This window comes from Panicum virgatum, chromosome 3N (genome assembly GCF_016808335.1).
Source record: "Panicum virgatum strain AP13 chromosome 3N, P.virgatum_v5, whole genome shotgun sequence".
Classification (NCBI taxonomy): Eukaryota; Viridiplantae; Streptophyta; class Magnoliopsida; order Poales; family Poaceae; genus Panicum; species Panicum virgatum.
Window position 1 is genome coordinate 29902319 of NC_053147.1, and position 17399 is coordinate 29919717.

A 17399-nucleotide genomic window follows, 5' to 3' on the forward strand; every position below is an offset into this window, starting at 1 on the left:
GCGCGCTCGCCGTCGTCGCCGTAGCCCGCGCTCGCCGCCGCAGCCTCGTGCGCTCGTCGTCGCAGCCGTAACCCGCGCGCTCGCCGCCGTCGCTGCAGCCCGCGCGCTCGTCGCCGCCGCCGCAACCCGTGCGCTCGCCGTCATCGCCGTAGCCCGCGCTCGCCGCTCGCCGCCGCAGCCTCGTGTGCTCGCCGTTGCACCCGTAGCCCGCGCGCTCGCGGCCGTCGCCGCAGCCGCAACCCGCACGCGCCGCCGCCGCCCGAGCTCGCCGCCGCCGCAGCCCCCGTGTGTGCTCGCCGCAGCACAAGCTTGCCCGTGCGAGTCAAGAGAGAGACATGGAGGGAGAGAGAGGTCAGGTGCCTTGTCCATCGATGGGGAGGGAGAAAAGAAGATGGATCCAGTCAAGGCCACTTGAGCCAATCAGAATCGAGTATTTTAGGCACACGGATCGCTAACGTGACGAGTTTGTTTCCTTTATGCACTTGTAACTAAAACTTGAATGGCTAAATGAACTCAGATCAAAAAGTGGTAAACTGCAAAGTTTAAGATCTCATTCAGCTCTACAAGGTTGATATACAACTTATTTACATCCGAAGTCATTTGGAAATTTCAAAAATTTAAAATTTGAATTCAGAGAACTTATAATGATATTTTGAAGTATAAAACATTGTCAAATACAAAAATATACAACTACAAAGTCTTAAATCTCGTCGAGCTCTACAATTTTAGTATAGAACTTATTTACATCCGAGATAATTTGATGAATTGATACTTCAATTTAAATGTGTATCACATTATATTATTTAACTCATAAACAATTGAAAAAATATAAAGAGGAGCAGTGATCCGAAAATTAACCAAAATTTGGCATTAAAGAAAAAAAATAGTTTTTTCAAACACAAAAAGTTTCAAAATCAAACGCCAATTCGTTCGTAACGTTCTGTCCAAATGTAAATGATTCCTTCTCAATTCCACGGATCTTCTTTGGAGATGTTTTGATTTCTAACAAACGTACATGAAAACTTTTGCAAAACGTTCCCAAAATTTTACCACAATTTTCCATGCATGAAATCATGATACCATGACAAATTTCATGATTTTCTGAATTTGTTTGCTTTTAATGGAATTTTAGAACGATTCGTTCAAACTGTTCTGAGCTTTGTTCGCCAGCAAGATCTTCGAAATCTACTTCCGTTTCAGGCTTATGTCATCACTTTGAACTCCTTACTATGAAAATCATTTTCTATCCATTATACTCCACTATTCAAAACACTTCCAGCTTAACTCCAAAAATTCGATTAATGAAATTAAATGACTAAATATAGCAAAAATAATGAGAAATATACCAAATTTTAACAAGGTGTACAATACACTGTATATGTATTGTATATGTATAGAAGAAAAAATTGAGAGTGCAGAATCTACTTTTTTTATAATTTTGTCGTGTGTAAAAATTTTGCCGTGTGTAAAAAATAAGACACACGACAAATAGTGCTTCTTTGCCGTGTGCTAAAGTTTTGCCGTGTGCTTTATTTCTCAGCACACGGCAAATCTCGACATTTGCCATAGGTTAAAGTTTTGCCGTGAGTTTTGCCGTGTGCCAAACGTTTGACGTGTGCTGGTTCTACTGGCACACGGCAAAGGACAAGTTTATCGTGTGCCCGAGTTTACGCACACAGCAAAGCCTTAGGCACATGACAACCCTGCCGTTTTGGGTAGTGACACATGCATACATGTCAAGTAAATGAGCTCATTGGTGTGGATTCGAGAGGCTCTAGAGCTCTCTCGCCTCTCGGGTGAATCACTTACCAAGTTTAGGGACATGAAAGTGTAAACTGAAAAAAAAATATAATGCCGAGTACACTCAATATTATACAGCAGGCAGATAGCACTGTAGGATACACAGTCAGTGCGATCGTATGCTCGTCCTGAAGCCAACCTGTGGAAAAGGACGCCGCGTGTACGCCGGATAGCAACATGTCACTTGCATAGGTCGGCACTCGGTCCAGCATCCTCACGAGGGGGGTGGCTGATGATCACCAACCAGTGCACCACCACACCTCACCACACTTGGTCTAGCTTGGTCGTCACGTACAGCACCATCGCTTCGGCGTACGTACACGTAGCTCAAGCCTTTTGTTTGAAATATGCGTTTAAAGATACTAGATTTCAATTCGAGACAAAATAAAAATAGCGACGCTACTGCTAACTCAAATAGGATTGAAAACTGACAGAGCAAAACAAATCGAAACATACTCATGTTAAATTCGACTACTCTTTCCAAGCAGTGCTCCGTCCTCGTGAAGAGACGATGCAGTGCAGAGTGTAGTAGTGCAGAACGTAGTCGATCGGCCTCGAGCGATTGCGCAGTTACGCTGCCAAGAAACCTTATTGCCGTCCCTCGTGCAGGCTTCACGATGGCAAAGGTTCGGAGATACCGCTCACCCTTCTCCTCAGTGCACGACAAGCGAAGGGCCGGCGAGATCCAACAGCTCAATGACACAACACAACAAGAGGTGGAAAATGGCAGAGAAAATTGGAGAGATCTTCCTGAATATTTTCAGTCCACTAATATAGGCGTGGCTGCCCTTTGTAACACCCCAGGTGTTAATCATCTGTAATTGTAACACCCCTGTATTAATCAAGGTGCTAATCATGTGTTTAACTCGCTAATCAAGGGCTTAAGCTTTTCATTAGCGTTAATTGGGTTTGCGTGTTAAACATCGACTTAGCTAAGTTTGACCGTATTTTTCTCCTTGATCCGAGCCTCAAATCAACTTTCGCCCAAAATAAAAGTTGTAGATCTTCTCTTTCTCTACAACTTTTATTTTGGCCAAATTTCAAGTCCCTATATGAAATTTTGAGTTTCGGACGGTCAAACACGAGTCAAAAATGATCAAAATGGATCACTGTGCTACACTGCTCAGCACTGTGCTCGTACGCGAGCCCATGCCGGCGACCGGTACACTGCCGGCGACTCCACGCGTCACCGCGCTGGCGATCCTTGCCCTCCGCGCACGCCGTTCTTATCCGTCCGTGGAGCCTTATCCTTTTCCTCGCCCTCTCCTTCTTCCTCAAACTCAGGCTGAACCGAGCTCGAGCAGTAGCCGCCGTCGCTCGCCGCGCCGGCCACACCTCGCCGCTCCGCTTGATTTCCTCGCGTCCCAAGCCGATTAACCTCGCCCTCCACCTCCACCACCAATCCCGAGCCCGTTCGAGCCGTCTCCCGGCCAAATCGGCTCTCCAAACCGCCGGCCGCCATTGCCATCCCCGCCGAGCTCCGCCCCCTCCGTCGAACTCCCTTGTCCGGCCGTCCTTCGCCTAAATCAAGCCCTCGGTGAGCTTCCCCACGCCGCTCTCGTGCTTCCCTACCCTTTCCCCCTCCGAATCCAGCACCACCGGCGCCGGAGCGCCGCCGCGCCGCCGTGGCTGCTCAGCTTGTGCCACCGCGCCGCCGCGGGGCCGCTCTGCGCAAGCCCGTGGGCCGCCGCAGCGCGCCCCGCCCCTCCGCCGGCCTGGGCCGCCGCCGGCGGAATGCCGCGCGCCACCGCCGCCGCCCTGCGTGCACCTCCGCCGCGCCCCACGCGCGCCCCTGCTCGGCTGCGGCCGCGCTGGCCCCTGCACGCGAGCCGCCGTGCTGCCCGCTGGCCGGCCGGTCCACGGCCGCTGCGCGCGTCGCCGGCGTACGTGGCCGGGCAGGGCAGGCAGAGCAGAGGAGCTGCGCCCCCTCTCTCTCCCTGTCCTACTGACGGGTGGGGCCCGTTGGTCAGGGGAGGGGAGGGATTAAGGGTGGAATTTGTTGTTTTTATTTATTTCGGCTGATATTTCATAAATGCATAACAAATCACAGAAGAATGTGAAAAATGCAAACTAAATTTTGTTGGGTTTCTTAAGTTAAGATCTTCAGAGCAAAAATACACATGTACGTGAAATGTCACTTTTTCCCCTGCTAAAAATTTTGTTTGTGCTTAATTTAGTTTATTTAATACCGGTTGTTCTATTGCTCTAAAAATTATGGAATTTATGTAGTACATTACTCTTTATGTGTGTAGTTCACTGTAAAATTTTCAGGTGCATAGCCTATGTGCATGTTTGTGGATCTATTGTTGTCCAGTTTATTTTGCTAAGGCAAAAAAATAAATGTTTTCTTTTTGCAATAAAGTTAATAATTTTTTCTTGCATGTAATATCAATGTATCTTCATGCTATTAAATTGTGTGGCTTTATTCCTATCTGCAAGTTAAGTTCTTGCGCGTGTTTTGCTCCTAGCCGCAGTTTTTCCTTGTTCGGTAATATCATTGCATCATGAACACTCATATCATTTCATTGCACCATTTTAATTATTGCATGGCATCCTTTTTCATATGTGTAGACGCCGCGAACGAAGCCGTCTACGAGCTAGTTGCTGAGCCGGTCCAGGAGCCGCAAGCAGAAGAGTAGCAGGAGGAAACCGTTGAGCACGCTTCAGAAGAAGTTGCTAACCCCGCTGACCTATGGCTCTGATACCACCTGAAACGTCCCCTCATAAGAGAGAACTTAAATGTGATACAAACATCAGTCCCAAGAGGCCGATGCCACATTTATTACATCAGATGGTCCATTACCGTACAAACCTCCGAGGAGGACACTCGATACAGATGATAATAATAAGTAACCAAGCTACGACATAACACCAGAGCGCGACCCACATGGGATCCAGCTCGGGCTCAGAGTACTGCGTCAGCGAAAACATCTTGAACAGGGCCGGTTTCACAGGCAAGGTTGGGTGTAGAACGATGACCCTACTCGGCGTCGTCTGGTACGAAGTCTGGGTCTTCTTCTGTAAAAGTAAGAACGGGGTGAGTACAAACATACTCAGCAAGTCCAACCACACCCACAGAGGGGGTTTATATCAGAATAACATGCTCAGGTAAAACAAGGATAAGGTTACGGTTTAATTTGCGGAAAGCTAAATTTTATGCAAGGGTTCGTTTAGCCGAACACATTTCAGAAACCAGTTTTTTTTTGTATTGAGTAACACGGAGTTCAAGTTTTAAACTGCTACCGGACTCCCCGTCCGTCGTAGCACACGGCACAACTGCCGGACACAATTCCAAAACAACTCACGCTAGCCCAACCCAAGATAAACACTAGTTGAGAGACCACACCGTAACTCGCCCAGTACCGTGGGCACGGCTATTCGAATAGATTCTTAACTCTGCAGAGGTGTGCAACTTTACCCACAAGTGGGTACCACAACACGAGCACCGTAGTGTCGGTGTAGATCCCGACATAGCCATTACCCACCTTAGCTAGACCTGATTCGCCATCGCGGGATTCACCAAGGGGCCATCGACCTAACTCTGAGGTATAACCGGGGTATAAGTCACACTGAGCTTATCCCTTCTCCTTGGTCACCCGTTGCTCTCAGCCCTTCTGATGGCTATCACAACAACTAGTGGGATTTATGCTAAGCCGTTGCCCATTCAACGGTCGAGTGGTTTGCACGATAGTGGAGTCAGGTGAGATGTAACACCAGCTCGGTCCTTAGGGGTGACAAGATGGGTATCTCCCTTCCTTGCCCTGCCATGCCGGCACGAGTACACCGAACGGCAAATCACACTGAAATGCCATCCATCTCGTCGAGACTTGTCTTTCGAAAATCCACTTTTATCCCTTCCCACACACGCACACCTTTTCTTTGTAAAACAAGTCGTATAAAGTAGCAGGTCCTAAGCGTCCTAGTATCGATTAACGTCCAAGCAAAAATCAGACATTAATCTAGGTGATCAAGGAATGGTTATCACAAATCCAGGGGTGGCTATCCAACCATGTTTTCATGCAAGCAAAACATATGCAATTTTGTAAAACAGGCCAATAGGTTGTGTTTATAAAAACTAGGACACAAGCATGCATCAAAGGATGGGATTGAACTTGCCGTCTTCGAAGCCTTCGGGGAGGTCCTGGTCGAAGCACTATCCTTCGGGCTCGGGGTCGCGGAACTGGTCCTCGTTCGTGGGCTCGCAGTACTGCTCGTCAACGGGCTCTCCTTCATTCGCACCGTGGTCTGTGACACATACAAACAAACACACAGTCAAGAAAAAGAAATAGGAGTTGTATCATTGAGCTCGAATCGGAAACAATAAAGATATAGAGTTCAGAGTAACATTTTGGGGCGGTTTCCTAATGACATGGACAACATTATGTCATGAGGGGCGTGGTAAAATTTTAGGTAGATCCGAGATCGTTTGGCGCATGAAATGATAGGTCATACACAGGTTCATGGGTTAAATAAGGGTCCAGGGACTTGTTTGTAATTATATTTGAGGAGGCAGGGGCTTAGTTTGTATTTTAGAATTTATCTGGGTTAATATGGAAAAGGTCATGGGTTTATTTATTATTGGATTTATAAGTTGGAGGGCTTGTTTGTAAAATAAGAAAACAGGAAGGGCTTCTTAGGAAAAAGGTTAAAAGGGTGGGGGTTTCTTTCACAAAAACAGGGAAGGCTAGGGGGTTTTGGGCATAACTGCCTTGTCCTCTCCCTCCCCTCGCGCTGGGAAACAGGGGAGGGGCGGTGCCCGCCGGTGGCAGTCGATTCCGGTGGCCCGGGCGATGGTGGCGGCTCTGGGGTGAGGGAAAAGAGAGAGGAAGGAGGGAGGGTTCGATTCCCGGCCGTGGCTCGGCCAGAGGCGGCCCGAGGTGGCCTAGCCACGACGGCCGGCGGCAGCGGGCGGCGGTGGTGCTGGGTCGGCGGCTCAGAGGTGTGGTGGCGGTCATGGAGGTGGGGGAGAGCACCGGGGAGCTCCGGGGAGTCGATTACCCCGCTCACCTTGGGCAGGGGTGACGCGCAGAGGCGGGCGACAATGGCGGGTGGTGGTGCTAGGAGGCAATGGGCGGTGGCGGCCGGGGATGCGAGGTTCAGGGGTGACGCCGAGCCCCCTTTTATAGTGGGAGTATGGCGGTGGAGGTGGGAGCGTGGGGTAGGCGGCGCTGTGCCAAGGTCGCCGGCGTCGAGCGTGCACAGGGCGACGGCGCGTGCGGCGAGGCGGGATGGGACACGTCGGGCAGGCGGCGACCGGCGTAGGCGGCGCTGTGCGGGCGTCAACGGCGGTGGCGTGTCTGCGCAGCTGGGCTCGCTTCACGTGGCTGGGTCGGGCGCAAGCGGCGAGGAGCGGCGCTGCCGGTGAGCGCGTGCGCACGGGCTGGCGGCCGGTGTCGCGGCTCGGTGAGCTCGGGCGCGTGCGCGTGCGTGCGGGTGTGAGGAGCGGCGTGCGTTCCGGGCTCGGCGTGGGCGTGTGGGCGGAGCGGAGAGCGCGCGCGGCGGTGGTGGCGCACGGGCCCGGTGTCGTGGCGAGCCCGAGCGTGTGTTCGTGCGTGCGCGCGCGACGTCGCGGCGTTTTGCACGGCGGTGCACGAGCGGGGCAGTGGCGCGGCGGAGACCGTGGGCCAGGGGCGTGCGGAGCAGGGGTAGGCCGGGGCGTGGCCGGCGCGCGCGGTGGCGAGCAGCCCAGCAGCGCGTGCGGGCAGGAGAGAGGGGCGCGCGCGGGAGCGGCGGTGCGGGCAGGAAGCGAGAGAGGGGGGCCAGGCCAAGCGCGCGGCAGAGGGAAGGAGAGAGAAAAGGAAGGAGGTAGGAAAGGAAAAGAAGAAAAGAAAAGAAAATGGAAAATGGAAAAAGAAAAGGAGGAGAGAGAGAAAGGAGAGAGAGGTGGAGGGATTCGCGCCGCGGTCACGGCGCCCGGTCGGCCACGCGCGGCGTCATGCACGCGCGCGCGGTCGGGCGCGTCACGCGGGTCGAGGGTGAACAACGTGATGGATTCGGATGTCGGGGTCGGGTCTTTCGGAGATCGGGAGATCAGGCGGGAAAGAGGTTTGAGCTCAACGACGAAAGACTTTTTAAACCATTTTATCGCGTGAATTAATTCGGTGGATTTTGGGATGTTACAGGTAAGTCTTGCTGATTTTTAGTATACTCAGGGTTGTTATTGTAACCCTTCTGAGCAGGTTATGTCCCCGCGGACTTCGAGGAGGTCTGTGCATCCTGGATTGGACAACTGCTTCCTCCTGGTTGGACCGTCGAGTGGCCCCGTCTTCCCCGTGAAGATCGGGCAGGTTGGCCTCACATTGGTGGGCAGGATGTGGAGCTCACCTTGTATCGTCGTTCGTAGTTACCGTATTATACTTCAAACTCCGTTTTAAACTTTCGCTGTGTGTTTGAACTCTGTAGTTTGTATTTGAAACTTTTTTGAAAAATTCGTGTTGTAAATTAATTTGAGAATGTTTGTATGCTTGTATCACCTGTGCTCGTCTTCGTGCGAGTCTTCTAGTGCAATTCTGATCCTGGAGTACAGTAGTTTAATCGAGAATTACCCGACGGACTGCCGGATTACACCGTTTTAAGTGCGTGGAAACTTGATTATTCAGTAAGATGATAGTTAGCGCACTTAAGCCGGTTTAATTTGGGCGGACCTACTATAGTAATTAAAATTAATCGCATAGTTAGTATGATCGTTAGTGTTAAACTTGCATTAGTAAAATCCATCAACTAAATTTTTCGAGTCCTTTCAACAGATGTGATGATTAATTTTATTTTAAAACACTATGATTTTTGTAAGTAAAAATAGAAATTCAAATTCACAAAAAATTAACAAATATTGTTCAAATTTGGGTTGGGTCAGTCCGGACCGAGGATGCTAGTCTCTAGATCAATAAACATTGCTGGGCGTTTGGTGGTTGAAATCTACTCGAAGTGGTCGAAGAGGTATAACATTGCTAGCTGATTTGCTAATTCCGTACTCGATATGGTTCATGAAGACACAAGTTCCTTAACAACCCGACTGTCATTACCTAATTGTTGATTAACTGTGCCACTATGGAAACTAGTCAATTGTTTTTTCACACTAAAAAGCTCCAGGGCTTCAGCTTTTGCAGAAAGTAATTGTGGATAATATATGTGGACACAATCACCATCAAAGTCAGTTGAAAAGGGACCGATTGACTAGCTCCTCCCTTGATCCCCCAACCCGGTCGGCCAAATCCCTCGCCGGAACAACTTCCCCGACGACACAGAACCACCTATGAACAGTAGATCCGCCCCTAGGTTTCACAATTTTTATACTAACAGATTTGCAGAAACTAATTAAACGAGTCTAAGCTCCAATTAGAGTCTAGTGGGGCAAAAAGGTCATTTCATGAGAATTAATATTTTTCTCTTGGAGATATAAATCTAAACATTCAAACAAAACTGATCTTATATTTTTAGAATTTTTCTGCCCATAGTGTCGCGACGGAATCTAGGGCCTCGTATGGACGCATACAACTGTGTCACTAGGAGCGCGCTGGTCGGACCGGCTGTTACTACCGGTCAGACCGGTCCTAACCGAACCAGGGCCAGCACAGGGCCATGGCCGACAGCGCGGCGAGCTACTCTCGCCGGCAACAAGGATGGTCGGCGCGAGGCAAGGCGGCGTAGCGGTTAGCGCGGCTCGGCGAAGGTGACACACGCAGCGGCACGACGCAGGAGCGGCGCAGGGACAGCCCGCGGTGGCGAAAGCTTAGCGGCGGAGGTGATGCTCAGAACGAGCACGGAAGCTCGCGGAACGCGCAAGAACAAGGAGAGCACGAGCATCAGCATCTCACCTAGGTTTGATTTGAGCCTCCGGACAATGGAAACGGTGGCCGGTCGATAGAGTTCCACGGCACGTATTAGCCCCGTCGGACCATACGGATCAACCATTCTCCTCCCCGCCTCGAACTACAGGACCGCCCACCATCATATGTTTAGCCGAACCCCACAGAGACCACCAAAAATAAATACATGCATCTCCGTTTCTCTGCGACCACACGACTACCCCAGGAGGTGAGTTGAAGTCCTGTACTTTCGAAAAAAAGGCAGTACTAGGCTTACCGGTTTCGACTACCTCCTCCTCCCGGCATGCGGTTAGTACAGTTCAATCCCCGATCAGCAAAGCCAACAACGGTACGGTCTTTAATCGACCCAGACGGGGCTAAGACACCTAGGAACCTTGTCCTGCTGCCATACCTACATCTCATCGTCATTCTCCGTCCGGTCTCCAATTTCCATTCATTCCATCTTCAATGTAATAACATATTCTGAAATATAAAGACATCCTATATATGTCTCGCGAGTAACCGAGAATTACTCGACTTCTAAAACATCACATATCTCGCGAGTGACAGGAAATCACTCGACTTCTACCAAGACCTATTAAGCATAGCAGTGCTACCGACTTACTCATACTAGTATAAGACCAAGAGAACCTAGGAATCATACAACTAAGTTTTTCAAACAGTTCCTGAAGACGTAATGCACAAGTAATAAATATATAAAAATTCATAATTTAAAATAGTAGGTTATGCACCGGGGCTTGCCTACTAGTGATGTTTCGATCGGTCTGTGGGTTGGAAACAGACTGTCAGGTTACACTTAATTAAACTAATGCGCCTGATGTGTTCAAATGATGGTCATTACGCTTAATTAAGCCGTTTAAGTTAACTTGACGGTTCTGTCACACCCTCAAGGAGCCGTTATCACTTTGATGACGCTCATAAAAGACACTAAAACTCATTTAGGATGGTCATGACAATTTACTGGGTATTAAGGAATTAACCGGCCATTAATTAGCGCCTAATAATTGCACAATGATTCAAATATGAGAGACACAAGTGGCAAAATACTGGCTGAATTACAGTCACACAACCGCACGTCACTAGTCACGCGGATATACAAGCGTGGCGCGTGCGCACGCGTGCGCGCGCGTGCGTGCGTTGGTGTGTGTTTAGCAAAGATTTACACACCCCATCTCTTGACTGCTCCATTCAACGTATGAAAAGTGCTATAATATTTAGAGTCTGTTTAGATGAAACGCAAAAACTTTTTGTGTTGGAATCTTGCTAATTTGAAGTACTAAATAAAGTCTATTTACAAAACTTTTTGCACAGATGAGTTGTAAATCGCGAGACGAATCTAATGATGCTAATTAATCCATGATTAATCAATAATTAGCAGATGGTTACTGTAGTACCACTGTTGCAAAATATGGATTAAGTAGGCTCATTAGATTCGTCTCACGATTTACAGCCCATCTATGCAAAAAGTTTTGTAAATAGACTTCATTTAGTACTCCATGCATCTGTCGAAATATTCGATGTGACGGCTTTTTTGCGTTTACGGGGTTTATGGGGTGGAAACTAAACGGTGCCTTAAATGAGTGTCCACTTGCTTGCACTAACCAGTCACATGTTGCTTTGGAATTTTCTTGAATGGGTCATAAATGGACCAAATTCCAACACCTTTCCTCAAGATCGACCCTTTGTCGTCTAGATCTCTTGAAAGGGGATCTTGCTGTATTTTAATTTTAGAATGAAACGATCTAACTCGAGGTGTCATCCAGATCTCTTATCTTTCAAAATACACATTCAGGTTCTTAACTTGCCATACCATATGAGATCCAAAACACTATTGCTTAATCTAAAACTTTAGCTATATAATTTATTCTAAAACGTAATTATATACAAAATGTATATATACAATAAAAAATTACTTGTACAAATATATTAAAATACAAAGATCATATACAACATTTGTATGAAAACAAAACTCATATGGTTAAATTGATAAAAAAATTAGAAAACCAAAAAGGGATAAATTTTGGAGGAAAATTTGAGAAAATTTCAGCCATGAAATTTTAAAATAAGATTTCAGCGAAACTTTAGAAACTATAAGAGTTTAACACAATAAATCAGAAATAAAATTTCAGCCCACATGTATGCTCCACATCAAAAAAAAATATTTTAGCTTTAATCCAAAATAATGGTGATTGAACCTTACGTGATAGGATAGCAAGTTTGAGAATATGAAAGTGTACTTTGAAAGTTTGGGAATCCAAATATTACTATGAGCCAAGTTCGAGTACCGCCAATACATTTTAGGCCCTGTTTAATTTCTAAAAAGTTTTGCACAGTACCCATCACATCGGATTTTCGGACATATGCATGGAGCATTAAATACAGTTAAAATAAATAACTAATTACACAGTCTAACTGATTAGCGCGAGCTAAATCTTTTAAGTCTAATTAGTCCATAAGTAAATATTATTTGTTAAATAATAACAAAATGTGCTACAGTACCAAAATCTAAACTTTTTCAACAAGTAAACACACCCTTACTTGCACCATTGTGTAGTTTCTGCCGCAAACATATCTACACGTGGCAGTGTGCAGTTAGCTGCAAAAATGCACGGTAAAAGTGGTCACAGAAAGAGTTTGTACAGAACTTTATGAATACTGACATCGGAATGCAGGTCTCACGAAAAGAACTGGGCTCTTTACGCGCGCTATAAAAAAAATCGTCCATACATGAAATACTAAATGAAGTTTATTTGCAAAAATTTTTCAATAGGTGCAACTTTATGTGCGGTCAAAGATCTCATTCTCTAATTGTGCGGTCAAAGATCTAATTGTGCGGTCAAAGATTATTTACAATCTTTCTCTAATAATAATAATTAATTAATAATTGGCTACAGTGATGCTACAGTAAGTATTTTCTAATTGTGCGGTCAAAAATCTCATTAGATCCGTCTCGCGAAGTAGCGCAGGGGTTGAGGGGTTAGTTTTGTAAACTGACTTTATTTAATACCTCTAATTATCGATTAAAATTTGTACTAGTTATGCTACTGATCAAACCAAACAAAATCTGAAAAACTTAAAAAGAAATGAAAAGACAACAGGAACAGCGACCACAGACCCGGCAGGCCATGGATCTTCATGGAGGATCCGGAGCGAGGTCGTGGGCACAGCGCGCGAGTCAAGGAGACAGGCAACATGGACGGCGACCCCTCCACATGTTGGCTGCTGTTGTTGCCCGGCGCGGCGCAGAGCCCAGAGCAGGAGCTGGGAACTACTGTACGCGAGCCAGCAATATTCACCGCAAAAATAAATGAACACAATGTGCAAGAGTTTATGGAGGGGGGCGTAGATGCCCCTACCCGTAAATATAAATGAACGGGAAAGAAAATAATCCTGCACGTACGGGTAAATCTACAGTTGTTTCACTTAAGGCGCTATTTAGTTTCCAAAAATTTCTACATTATCGTCATATTAACATATACAAGAAGCATTAAATATAATTGAAAAAATAACTAATTACACAATTTAATTGTTCATACGAGATGAATCTTTTAATTTTAATTAGTTTATAATTAAACATGATTTTTAAAATAACAACGAAATGTGCTACAATACTAAAATCTAATTTTTTTACAAACTAAGCACAACCTAAATCCCCATTAACAAATGTAGGATAAATGTACCAGATGCCAAAATCTGTCCAAGTAAAAAAAAAGAGAGAAGATGCTACACTTGAAGATACGGTAAATGCAAATGTACCACGTACCCCCAAATCCTTGATCGATCCATCTCGAAGAAAAGCAAAAAAAAAAAAACTGGTCTACAAAAATAAAATTAAGTAAATAAAATGCAGAGAAGCTCCTGTCCACATGCACTGTGAGATCCAGTCAGCCAGCCAGTCGATCAGTTTATTGACCGAGGGGACAAAACAACTGTTTCCGGAATATTGAAAAGCCAAGCCACCCGATCGTGATCCCGACGCGATCCGACGGCCGCGGAGGCCGCCCCCTCCTCACATGCGCTCGCGGCGTGGCATGGGCACCGTCCCCGCCGGCATCTCCTCGGGCGCAGCTGCGACCTGGCTCCCTCCCCCTCATAAAGGCGTCAGGCTCGTCGCCCCCGAAAAGTTTTTACCTTTCCTCCCTGTCTCGGCGTCTCCAGTCGCCATGCTGGCCGCCCCCACCGCAGCTCTCTCCATCCGCACTCCCCCGGCGCCATGAGCCTGTAGCGTAGCGGCGGTAGCGAAGCCACCATGGGCAGGTCGAGAGGCAGCAAGGGCGCCGGCGACGCGGGCGGCGCGAAGTCGTCGTCGTTCCCGTCGCCGGCGTCGTCCTCGGCGTCCTCGTCGGAGTTCGAGTTCACGGTCACGCTGTCGCCGGCGTCCAAGCAGCGCTCGGCGGCGCAGCTGTGCCCGGCCGACGAGCTCTTCTACAAGGGCCAGCTCCTGCCGCTGCAGCTGTCGCCGCGCATCTCCATGGTGCGCACGCTGCTGCTGTCCTCGGCGTCCACATCCTCCGCCTCCGACTCCACCTCCACGTCCAACTCCTCCCGCGACTCCAACGGCAGCACCTCCTCGTCCTTCTCCGCCGACTGCGCCGCGCTCCTGCTCCCGGACTCCGCGGCCTCCTCGTCGCGCCCCAGCTCCGCCACCGAGGACGACCGCCACCTGCACCCGCTACCGGCGGCCGCCTCGTTCGCCGGGCTGCCACCGGCCAAGCGCACCGGGAAGCAGTACCTCTCGTCCTTCGCCACCCGCTTCTCCTCCGTCTTCCACCGTGGCGGCGCGCCGGCCGCCAAGAAGCAGCCGTCCAAGTCGCTCGCCAAGGAGGTGATCAAGAAGTACGCCAAGAAGGTGAAGCCGCTGTACGAGAAGCTCTCCCAGATCCCCAAGAACCAGAGCAACGTCAACGGCGGCGGCGTCGCCGCCAACAACCAGCCGCAGCAGGGGTCCAAGAAGCCGTTCACCTTCTCCATCCGCAAGAAGCGGGCCGACGACGACCACGCCGTCCCGGCTGCGGCAGCGGTGGACGCTGACGTCATCGGCGGCGGCATGTACGCGCACTCCAACTCCTTCTCCGGGAACCTCCGGTTCCCGCGCCAGAAGCGGTGCGCCGCGAGCTGCCCGTCGTCGATGCGGTCGTCGCCTAGCCACTCAGGCCTGCTCACCTTCGGCGGGGCCGGCGGCGTAGGCTTCCCCGACGTGCCGGCCGCCGCGGCCGCGGCCGCCGCGGGCGGCATTGGCGTCGGGCCGGTGTCGCTGTCGACGGCGTCGTCGATGGAGGAGCTCCAGAGCGCCATCGAGGGCGCCATCGCGCACTGCAAGAACACGATGGGTGGCGCCGTTCCGGTGTGCCCCCGCAAGGCGGCGGCTTCCGACGAGATCTGCGCGCTCTGAGCGCGAGCGCACTGGGATTCGGGCAGGGAGCTAAGTAATGCTGTTTAATCGTTAGCAGTACTTATCTGTTAATCTTAATTTCATTCGTCTCCTTTTGGTAAGACTCTATGATAATGGTGGTAAATAAGGGTAGTTGAAGGGTTAAAATGATAATCGGAGCCTTTGAATCTCTCCCTTTTCTTGGTTTGGAATTTGCATTGGTGCCCTCCAAACTTTAGCTCTAGTTGCATCTACCCCACCCAACTAAACAAAATGGTTAATTTCTACTGTCAACCTTAGAATAATTCTATATAAAGTCACAAAAGAACCCTCGATCTTGATGCTTCCAATGCAAACGTTAAATTTTGAAGGGTTGATGAGCATGCAAACATCTTCAATGCAATGAATGCATTTGAAAGGTTATGGATGGGGTTGTGGCCTGCATTTTTCAAGTTGGATTTTACCTCCTATTAGAACCCTCAAAAGCAGTTGGCATGGGTATATTTCACTCTAAATGTTTTTTTTAAAAAAACAATGGAGTAGAGTTCCCAACTTAATGATGGAGGGTGTTGATGCAAATTTCAGTTCCTAGAGAAGGTTTGCCAAAGCTCCTTTAGTTCATTAGGATGAGGTTTTGGACTCTGATGTAGCTGTACGTCTGAGCTAATGGTGTCAATTTTTGCTGTGATTTTGTTCCAAGACAAGTGTTTAATATTAAGCTAATCCTAATATAGTTTGGCCTTTAATCTGTACTGGCATGATTGGTTCAAAAAGTTCTTGTTGTCTGCTCCCTGCCGCTCAATGTACTATTTGTTCTGTTTGATTGTCATTTGTCAAGCAAGCAGCATCTTTTATTCCTACTGCCGTTGATGAAAGAGAGCGCATTTGTTCGTTTGCATGACTCCGGTTTCGGTAACTGTTGCTGATGCAGAAAATCAGATAAAACACATGTTTAAAATATAGAGATAGTTTAATCAGGTTTGTTGGTTCCTTGGAGCTCATCATAATTTCAGTTTTTTTTTCTTTTTGCAAGAGCTAGCAAAGGTACTAAAAGTTCTGCACCTCCTTTCCCATTACCTTTGATTTACTATAAAGTACTTTCTTTCATCGATCAGAAACTATAAAGTTTAGGCCATGTCTGGTCTAGACTCTAGAACGTGGATTTTTTTTATCGAAATGTAATTACATTTCCAGAGGATACGAATCAGAGAAGGAAAAATTGTCGCACTCTGAAATCTGATTGTGGCCTCCCTTGTCCTTGTGTGTGATCCGTCCTCGAAAAGTGAGTGGTTCAACCCCACCGCATGCAAACACGCACAAGGAGTTAAAAGTGGTTGCAACGGCTTGGCCCTGGCTAGATCTGGTTGGCACACACAAGCATAGATGCTGTACTACGTTCCACATGCTCATTTGCCCTTAGAAAAAAAAAATAATGTACATTACTTTCCCTGAAACTTTTTAGCTTCTTCTAGCTAGCACTAGACACTAGTAGCTCGACTGGCTGTTTGAACAGGGGCAAGATGGCGTCGAGTAGGTGGAATCACTAGCTAGGGTTCGTTCCCATGATTATCGATCCACGCCACGCGGCATCGAGGACGTACAGGCAGACAAGGCAACTACTGACTGCCGTGCTCACGTGGATCAGTTTCCTTCTTGCTTGCTTGCACGCACAGGTCATGTGCCAACTGCAGGGCGGGCGATGTGCAGTCCAATCGACCAATCCCCTGCGCAGCGGCGCTCGTCGACAGATCGATACGGCCCGGCCGCGGCTGTGAGCCTGTGACCCGGACGAGAGCGCTGCACCTGTTGGTTAGGTTGGCTTGAGGCGCCCGTTGGGAGTCATGTGGATGCGGGGGTGTGATTAGGGCGTCTGTTACCGGGGGATTAAACTACCGGTAGACACGGAGCCCGGCCACGTGGCCGAGCGGCGGGGCGGAGAGATTCCTTGCCTTCCCGCGGACAGAGACGACGGGGGCGCGCCGCGCGCGCGCGGCTGCCGAAGCGGAGCCGGCACTGTTAGAATTGCTCTCCACTAGTTGGCCCAACGGCCAACTAATTCCTTGACCAAGTGTCCTGATCGGGGCCAGCCCAAGATAAGGCTGGTGGCCCCCGTCGCACAGCCCTATAAAGGAGGTGGAGACTGCCAGCTCATGACACGAGGTTCACTGCTGCCGCTAGAACTCCCCACCTAGAAACCCTAATCCGATCAGAGAGGGTGGGCTGCAGCGGTGGAAAGCGCCACCACCGATGCTCTCTACTCCGACCCACGGTTGCCGTCGGCCACGCCGCCGCCATGTGCCTCTGCGACACCTTCTTCAACCACTGCGTCGCGCCTCTATCGCTCCTGCGTCACACCGCGCCGTCTCGACGGGGACACGCCATGGAGGGGCTACGAGCAAGAT

At 48.9% G+C, this 17399-nt stretch overlaps 1 protein-coding gene across 1 annotated transcript; it reads left to right on the forward strand.

Moving 5' to 3' along the window:
• Window positions 1-13683: 13683 nt before the first annotated feature.
• LOC120665617 (probable membrane-associated kinase regulator 1) lies at window positions 13684-15799 on the forward strand. Its single transcript, XM_039945218.1, has one exon. It carries the CDS (start codon window positions 13876-13878, stop codon window positions 15016-15018), a length of 1143 nt encoding a protein of 380 aa, XP_039801152.1. The 5' UTR covers window positions 13684-13875; the 3' UTR covers window positions 15019-15799.
• Window positions 15800-17399: the final 1600 nt, after the last annotated feature.